This window comes from Euleptes europaea, chromosome 14 (assembly GCF_029931775.1).
Source record: "Euleptes europaea isolate rEulEur1 chromosome 14, rEulEur1.hap1, whole genome shotgun sequence".
NCBI lineage: Eukaryota > Metazoa > Chordata > Lepidosauria > Squamata > Sphaerodactylidae > Euleptes > Euleptes europaea.
In genome coordinates, this window is record NC_079325.1 from 54,029,165 (window position 1) to 54,038,538 (window position 9,374).

At 53.3% G+C, this 9,374-nt stretch overlaps 1 protein-coding gene across 1 annotated transcript; it reads right to left on the bottom strand.

Annotated features, from left to right (window-relative positions):
* Window positions 1-459: 459 nt before the first annotated feature.
* On the bottom strand, window positions 460-1,577 carry IER5L (immediate early response 5 like). The gene has a single exon (XM_056860780.1). The coding sequence runs from the start codon at window positions 1,568-1,570 to the stop codon at window positions 464-466; it is 1,107 nt and encodes a 368-aa protein (XP_056716758.1). The 5' UTR covers window positions 1,571-1,577; the 3' UTR covers window positions 460-463.
* Between the last annotated feature and the right edge of the window lie 7,797 nt (window positions 1,578-9,374).

Here is a 9,374-nt window from a genome sequence, read left to right on the forward strand (position 1 = left end):
GCCGACGTGTCTGTTTTCACAAACGCTGAAGTCTTGGGTGGGCTGGAGACCGGCCTCGGGGACCAGACCCTCCCGCAAAAGGGGGACAGAATAGCTCCCTCTCCCTAAGTCCTCTTTCTCCCCCCTCCTCACCTGGTGGCATCCCAGTAGAACACCTCATTAGGAAACCAAACGCTAAAAAACCTGGAAGGATTAAAAATGGGAAAGAGAAAGAGACACAGCCCAAACACCCCCCCAGCAAAGACACAAAAGATTTTTTTTAAAACTTTAAATAGGTAACTATTCCTCATCTCTGTAAAAATAAAGACCCGAAATCTCAGCATTAAAGTTTATCTTACAATTTATAAAACGTTCGCTCGGCCGATTCCTTCCGCGCCCAGTCCCTTCAGCCTTTTGTTCGGGAGTCGGGGCCCCCTCCCCTCCTTCCCGATCGCCGCCCCTCCAGGTCGCCGAGCCCCCCCCCCTAAAAGGCCACGATGGCCCGCGTCCAAGCCCCCAAGCTGGCCAGCGCCTGTTTGCTACAGAGCTGCCCGTTGAGCGGCTGCTCCGAGTCCGCCGCCGCCTGCTGCTGCTGCTGCTGGTGCTGCTGCCGGCTCACCAGCCCCGTGAAACCGGAGCCGAAAATGGAAATCAAGTTGGAGATGTTGGACGAGTCCGGGCCGGGCTCGGCGCTGAAGTCCTCGAAGCGCGCGCGCTTGGGGCAGGGGGCGAAGGGAGCGCCGCCCAGGACGGCCCCCCCGGCGGCGGCGGCGGCAGCTGCAGCCCCCCCGGGGCCGCCGCCCGCCGGGGCCCCCCCGCCGCCGTCCTCGTGGCCCGGCTCGTACTTGCGCTTGGAGCCCGGGCTGGGCGCGCCCGGGCAGGGGCAAGGGCAGTGCGCGCAGCAGTCCTGGTGCAGGTAGCCGTTCTCCACCGTGGTCACCACGTGCGTGTCCAGGTCCAGGACGGTGGTGCGGCTGGAGCAGTGGGGCGCGGCGGCGGCGGGCGGCGCGAAGGGGCAGCCGGCCGGGCCGGGGTAGAGGGGCCCGGCGGCGGCGGTGCCGGGCGGCGGGGAGGCCCGCGGCGGGTCGAAGGCGCCCGAGGAGTCCCTGCACAGCGCCGAGAGGGCGGCGGGCGGCGCGGGCTGGGGCGGCGGCGGCGGCCCCAGCGGCTCCTCGTCCTGGGGCGCGGCGGGCAGGAGCGCGGCGCACACGGGCAGGTCCAGCAGCTCGCCCCCGAAGCCCGCCCGGGCCAGGGCGCAGCTCCGCGCCTGAGCCCCGCCGCCGACGCCGCCGCCCTCCTGCTGCTCGGCGGCAGGCTGCAAGGGGAGCGGGCCGAAGTCGGCGGCGGCGGGCGCGCAGGCTGCGGGGGGCATGCCCACGAGCATGCCGCCGCCTTCCGGGTAGTGGTGCTGCTGCTGGCGCCGGTAGAGCTCGGCGTAGCGCTCGCTCAGGTAGAGCTGCCGGGCGTTGCGGAGCACATAGGAGACGAGCAGGTTCTTGTGCAGCTTGATGCCGCCGCGCTGCGTGCGCGAGCTGTGGATCTTGCGCAGGGAGAGGCCGATCAGCGCCTGGGCGTCCAGGGCGCACTCCATCCTCCGCCGCCCGCCCCTCAGCCTCGGCCGCCGCCCGCCCGGGGACGCATCCACCCGGGCGCGGGGACACAGCCGGTGACCCCCTCCGCCGTCGCCAGGCCAGGCGCGCCGGCCGCCACCGGGCGCCCTCGCCGGGCTCGCTGCGCTGCGCTGCGCTGCGCTGCGCTGCCCGCCTCTGCTTCTGCTTCGGCGTGCGAGGCAACGAGCGCTCCCTTAGCCGGCCCCCGCTATTTGTAGGGCCCCCGCCGGCCCGCCCCCGGCCGCCGGCGCCTATCGCCGCCCGCCTTTGCCTGGGACTGGCAGCCCCCGCCCGCCCCGACGCCGCCCGCCCGCCCAATCCAGGCGAGGCGGTTCCTTTGTGCTATTCAAATGCCGAGCAGACTCGGGGCTTTTTTGCGCTGGCGGGCAGGTCCTCCGCAGGGGAGAGCGGAGGAGCGGGCCGGGGCAGAGCGCGAGCGCGGTGCATCCCCCGGGGGCCAGGGCAGGGGCATCGCCCGGGGCAGGGCCGGACAGCTCCCCCCCCCCTTCCCCGGCGCACCTGGGGCACCGGCGGGCAGGTGAGCGCCCGGCCATGTGCGGCAAGGGGGAAGTGGGCCGGGCCCCGAGGGGCGGTCCCTCCCGGCTCCGGCCAGCCCCTCCTGCCTTGGCTCCAGCAGGTGCGCGCCGCCAAGCGCGCAAATCCACACCGTGTCTCCAAAGGGGCACAAGAACTCGTGATGTTGGGAAGGGGAAAAAACCAGGGACACGCGTCGTTTCAGGAGGCATCGACAGCACTGACCGCGCTGCTCCACTCGCGCCCGAAGTGAATGAGGACGGGGGTTCGCTCGATCCCGTGAACGTTCACGGCGCTGTAAGCCCCGGTTGGTAAAAGGCAACGCGATCTCAGGTATATTGACTTATGCAATGCGATCCTATGTGCGTTTACGTAAAAGTAGTCCCGCTTTGTGCGTCGGGGCTTACGCGTAGGGAAATTTGCGGAAGATGGCAACCTTAATCCCAGCCTCTTCGTATATGTTAGTTAAATCCTTTCAACTTTGCCTTTCTGTCAATGCTCTCGCACAACATCCGTGAACAAATTGGGATAAAACCCCAATTTTCAAAAAGCATAAGAAACCAAAAAAATAAGAATCGCAGAGATAAAAAAAAGAAATCAGGCTGGAATCAAAGATGATTTTTAAAATTAGCACGGAAAGATTGCCAAGTTAGGTACCTACTCACTGAAGTGGGAGACCAATGTCCAACATCCAGGCACTACCACAAAGAAGGCCCTGTTAGTTTTGGCTGCTGGTTTGGTTGGAAAAAGGCCTCCCCAGTCACATACGCCTGATCTACATCACACACCCCCAGTCTAATTTTTATGACCAAACTGAACATCTGGAACCCCAGAGATGGAACTCCAACACCACATGTCCCTCACACCAGTGGCTTTTAACCCGTGCGTCAGGTCCCTCGAGTGTGCCAAGCAGCCCTACCTGCTGAGCTGCAAGCCCCTACAAAGCAGCCATTTGTTGACTGCCCCCCTTTTGCTTGAAAGCATGTGCAGAGGGCCCCACCATGACCCCTAGCCCACACATACACAGAGGAGCAGCAGGGATGTGAGATGAGGTCACTTCATGCCTGTGACCTTTGGCACACCTTCTGGCCATTGGTTGCATTTCCTGTCTTCTGCTCTCTTCGTGTTACCCACAATCCCATACTTGACACTGGTGAGATCATAACAGGCTCCTCCTCTTCCTGTCATGTGACTCTGATACCTTGTGGTTCTCATTCAGAGTGTCCTGGTTCTGGAAAGGTTGAAGACTGCTTGCCTTATAAGCATCATCTAAAAAACAAGTAAATGCTTTCCCCTTTAATAGTGGGGAAGGGCTGTGACTCACTGGTAGAACATGTGCTTGGCATGCAGAAGGTCCCAGGTTCAATCTCTGGCATCTCCAGTTAAAGGGACTAGGCAAGTAGGTGATGCGAAAGACCTCCGCCTGAGACCCTGGAGTGCTGCTGCCGGTCTGAGTAGACAATACTGACTTTGATGGACCAAGGGTCTGATTCAGTAGAAGGCAGCTTCATGTGTTCAGGTGTGTGTTCACTATTCAATTGAATCATTTAATTATTCAATTGAAACTCATACAGCTATGATTTTTTTTCAAATCAGGAAAGAGCCCTTAATGCACATATGTAGCGAAAGGTATAAGATAGTATTTTGTAGTTTGGTTTCTTGTCAACTATCCCAAAATCTTCAGGTATTGTCTTGACGAAGCTCTGAAGAGAGAAAAACTATTGCTGTTGTTCGCAATTCACTATTCTGTAGTGGCTAGAGCATCAGTGTAGGATCTGGGAGACTCAGGTTCAAATTCCCACTGCTGCCATTGGGAGCCTGCCTGGGTAACCCTGGGCCAGTCACGCACTCTCAGTCTAGCTTACCTCACAGGGTTCTTGTGAGGATAAAAAGGAGGAGCATGATGTAAGCTGCATTGGGGATACAGTCCGGATATAAATGAAGTATGTAAGCAAATACACCCACCTTGCAAAAGATTTTTTGAAAAAACATTTTGTGAATTTGGAACAAAGTATGGCATAGATATATACAAACAAACATTGTGGAGAGGTCGTATCAAAAGGATTTGGGGGTCCTGGGCTCAAATCTCAGTGTGCCTGTAAACTAGTGAGCCTTTTCAAGTCAGCCTCAGTTCCTTGTTTGTAAAATGGGTCTGTTCATGACCTACCCCAGTATGGATCTGATGGCTCCAATGGTTAAACTAGGCATGATGGGGAAGAGGAGCCAAGTGTATATCTGTGTCTAAAGCAGTATGTGGTGTGTGTATTTTTTATTTACATAAGAACGGAGCACATGGGTGAAGGAAGCAAAACCCAGCCCTGTTACCTCACTGCTCTTCGATGGTTTCAGCACTTTTTCTTCCAGCCCTGTTCATCGCACACCCCAGGGCTGGAGCTGTCATGGCAAAAAAGCTGATGTATGCAAGGAGGGAAGGAGCAGGAGGGACAGCGTGTAGTGGTTAAGAGTGGTGGCTAGGAGCAGTGGCCTCTAATCTGGAGAACCAGGTTCCATTCTCCACCCCTCCACGTGAGCGGCAGACTTTAATCTGGAGAACCGGGTTGGTTTCCCCACTCCTCCACATGAAGCCAGCTTGGGCCAGTCACAGTTCTCTCCAAACTCTCTCAGCCCCACCTACCTCACATTGTGTCTGTTGTGGGGAGGGGAAGGGAAGGTGATTGTAAGCCAATTTGATTCTTCCTTAAGTGGTAGAGAAAGTCGGCATATAAAAACCACCTCCACCTCCTCTATATCTGTATAAATATGTACAGGGTCGGGTCCTGGTGGATCTGCTCTGCTAGTGGAATCGCTTTGCTGTGGTGGAAGCAGCCTTCCCCTGATGCAAGATACCTCCTCTAGCAGGAGGGTTCTGCATGATCCAGCTCCTAGATTCCCATTGCAGGTAGCCTGACCCTCAAAGAAATAAGTTCTGGATGTAACCCAGAGAAAGCCAAGATGCAGCAAAGTTCATAGGCTGGCATCCAAGGAACTGCACAATTACTTCCAGGTACCCACGGTGATTTTCCGTGTGCTTTTCGGGAGGCGCAGTGCCTCCTGCCTGCCTTGGGAAATTACTTCTGTAGCTGAGGTATGGAGAGGGTCTGCTGATCGGGGGAGGGCATTCAACTGGGTGTGCCTAAACTGGCTCTTTGGATCTTGTTCACAGTAAAAAATGAAAGTGGTATTGATTTCAAGGGGGTTAAGGGGCAAGCCCTTGGCAAGCACGTGGATACCACAAAGCCCTTCCTTTAAAAAAAAAAAAAAAAGACAGGCAGATCCATATCTGGATGCCAGGAGAGGAAAAAGCTTTGGTGGGAGATAATTTTGAGCTGAAAAAAATAATGTGTGTGTGTGTGTGTGTGTGTGTGTTAAACACCTCCTCATCTCACCTCTTTTGCTCAAAATCACAGCTGTCCTGACAGAGCCTTTCATAACATTTACAAAATTACAAAGGGTTTTTTTTTGGGGGGGGGGGGAGATTATTTATATATTTTGAGCACACAAAGGTCCATTTATTGATTTCAGATGTTGAGGTGCTACATTTTTGCCCCAATTTGGGTACTTCAGGCAACATATGATAAATCAAAATATATTTTGACAAACAGTATAAAACATATTAAAGAAAAATAAGAAGTAACGGCAATAAAACCGGCAGGATGAAAACAGCAACAACCAAACAAATAATAACTTACAATTATTCAGAATCTTATTCAAGTCTAGTCAAGGGGAATTACTCCCAGGAAAGTGTTCTTAGGACTGCAGTGTGAAAATCTGTTTTTATTAGTGTGTTCTACTCCAGTCCAGAAACTGCAGGTATGTAAAAAGTGCAAAGTGTGCTGCCAAGTTACAACCATCTCACGGCAACTCCATGAAGTTCCATGGGGTTTTCAAGGCAAGAGAAGCCTCGCCTTCCTCGGCATAGTAGCCCTAGTCTTCCTTGGTGGTCTCCCATCCAAGTACTGATCTTGCTTAGCTTCCAAACTCCAATGTGATCTGGCTAGTCAGAGCTAGTAGGGCTGCTACGCAGGTATGTAACCATGCATTCAAAACACTTAAGATTCAATAAACCACCAAATGAAATGAACTAAAACGAGCAACTTCAACCCCTGTTGCTTAATGATAGTGGAAATAAGAAGGGGCCGCAACTCTCCCACAAGGTGCTCAAACTTTGGCAAACCTCCGGGGAAATGAGCGCCAGGTTTGCAAGCAGCCACCAAGAATGCTTTTTTGTTTAACACCTGAAGTTTCCTTATACTGAATCAGACGTTTGATCCATCAAGATCGGTACTGTCTACTCCAATTGGCAGCGGTTCTTCAGGGTCTCAGGCTGCGGCTTTTCCTATCACCTACTGCCTGGTTTTTTTAACTGGAGATGCCGAGGACTGAACCTGGGACCTTCTGCATGTCAAGCAGATGCTCACAGCCCCCCATCAAAAACTGGTGATGTTGGGGATAGAACTCAGGACCTTCTGCATGCAAGGCAGTGGCTCTACCACTGAGCCATGGTCTCCCTCATTTAGAAGCTCTCCAGGGTATCAGGCTGAGGTCTTTCGCATCACCTACTGCCAGATTCTTTAACTGGAGATGCCGGGGATTGGACCTGAGACCTTCTGCATTCCAGGCAGCAGCTCTACCACTGAGCCACATCCCCCCTGGCTCTGCTGATAGAAATCCTTCTGTCTGTGGAAACACTTCATGAGATGCAGCCCACATAGGCTTGCCAACTTCAGGGTGGGACCTGGAGTTCTCCTGGTATTATTAGTAATCTCCAAACCACAAAGATCAATTTCCTTGGAGAAAATGGCAGCTTCAGAGGGTGGACTCTGTGGCATCACATCCTTGCTGAACTCCCTCCCTGGAATCCACCCCCAAATCCTTAGTGATTGGCAAGGCACCCCCCCCCCCACACACACACACACATGTCTCTTGCTGTGCCATGAGATCAGACCTTTTGGACATCATGAGCAAGGGCTGACTGGCCCTTTAATATAACAGGATAATTTCTGGAGGTCTGATGCTGTGGAGGCCGATGGCACCCAGGAACAAGGTAAACAGAGTCCCAGCAGTTTTGACAGCTCTTCCCATGAACACATGAAGCTGCCTTATACTGAATCAGACCCTTGGTCCATCAAAGTCAGTATTGTCTATTTAGACCAGCAGCAGCTCTCCAGGGTCTCAGGCTGTGGTCTTTCACATCATCTACTTTCCTAGTGCCTTTAACTGGAGATGCCGGAAATTGAACCTGGGCCTTCTGCATGCCAAGCAGATGCTCTAACACTGAGCCAATGCTCCTCCCCTTAAGGGACTGGTTAGCTGTGACCAGGCCAGTGGTGACACACTTCAGTGCTGCCAGTGTTATGGGGGCTGTTTGGCTGCCCAAAGCTCAACTGGCTTTTATGCGTAGGGTTGCCAGCTCTGGGTTGGGAAATACCTGGAGATTTTTGAGGCGGAGCCTGAGGAGGGAGGGGTTTGGGGAAGGACTTCAATGCCATAGAGTCCAATTGCGCAAGTGGCCATTTTCTCCAGTTGAACTGATCTCTATCGGCTGGAGATCAGTTATAATAGCAGGATATCTCCAGCTAGTACCTATTTATGCAGCCTATTTATGCAACCCTATTTATGCAGCCAACCTTGTGCTAGCAACCACTGGGAGCTTTTCCAGGGGTGGAGCATGGAGAGAAGAAGCATCATTGATACGGCAATGTCACTCATAAGTGACATCATCACCCATAAGTGACATCATGGCATCAACAGCATTCTGGGGATTCTTCCAGTCTCTATAATAAAGACCATAGGGATTAGGGAGATTCCTAGATCATTGCGGATGCAGTGACCAGAAGTGATGCCACCGCATCCGTGACGTCATCCTCCTAATTTTCTCCCGCAGCACAGTTACTCAAGAGCGGGTGAGAGGAAGTAGGCTTGCCAACATCCAATTGGTGCCTGTAGATCTCTCGAAATTACCACTGACCTCTAGATGACAAAGATCAGTTCCCCTGGAGTATGGTTGCAAAGCAGATCGTTCTCCCTTGGAGAAAATGGCTGCTTTGGAGGGTAGACTCTATGACATTATACCCTGCAGAGGTCCTACCCCTCCCCAAGCTCCGCCTTCTCCAGGCTCCACCCTGAAAATCCCCAGGAATTTCCCAACCTGGAGTTGGCAAGCCTAGTGGGATGTTGCAGCCACGGGTGGGAAACTAGCAGCCCTGCTTGTATGTCAGTGTTTCATGAGATTGTGAACTAGGTATAAGGGTCCATCTATCAATCAGTCTGTTTCTGTCTGTCAGTCACATTTTTAGCCCTCCTTTCTCCAGGAGTTCAGATGACATATACCAGTTTCCCAAACTTCTTGAGTCATGGAGCACTTTTCAGGAGAGAAATTTGTCATGGAGCACTAATTTTCACCTAGCACCTCTATACTAAACCAAATGACAGTAGTATTTTTCTTTCCAATCTCTTCATGGAGCACTAGGAGATGAAGAAGAGGAAGAAGAATTTTATATGCCGACTTTCTCTACCACTTAAGGAAGAATCAAACTGGCTTACAATCACCTTACCTTCCCCTCCTCACAACAGATACCCTGTGAGGTAGGTGGGGCTGAGGGAGTGTGACTAGCCCAAAGTCAGCCATCTGGCTTCATGTGGAGGAGTGGGGAAACCAACCTGGTTCTCCAGATTAAAGTCCGCTGCTCATGTGGAGGAGTCCACTGCTCCAAACCACCACTCTTAATCACTACACCACGTGGAGCACCAAGTGCTCCTTGGAGCACAGTTTGGGAACCTCTGACATACATCTCTGAACCTCCCCCCTCCTCTTCCCTTCACAACAACCCTGTAAAGTGGGTGAGGCTGAGAGAAGGTGACTGGTCACCCAGCAAGCTTCATGGCTGAGTGCCCAGGTCCTTCCAGTCTTAAAGCCTGATTCAGTGGTAGTAGAATCGAGTCTGCTGTCAAGTTTTTTTCCAAAAGGGCATGAGGGAGGTGGACCTGGGTGGGCAGGCAGGCAGAGCGGATGCTGTTCTTCCCTCTCCCCAAGCCACTTTCCTCTTTAGATTCTATTTGCTTCCAGTCGGGCTTCATGAACGGAAAGAAACCTTGCTGGAAGTAAAATGTCTTTTGAGAAAAGCATTTGGTGGGGCAGAGGTTTAACTCCTCCCTTTTGCCTCCTGCCGTGTTTTCGAGCAGATCCCTCCCCTGTTTTCTAGAGAAGAACCTGAGTTGGACAGTGTAACTCTAGCTGTCGACTTGTGCTCG

What these genes read in the sequence shown, in the direction of transcription:
- IER5L (XM_056860780.1), bottom strand. Translation starts at nt 1,570, where the DNA reads ATGGAGTGCGCCCTGGACGCCCAGGCGCTGATCGGCCTCTCCCTGCGC.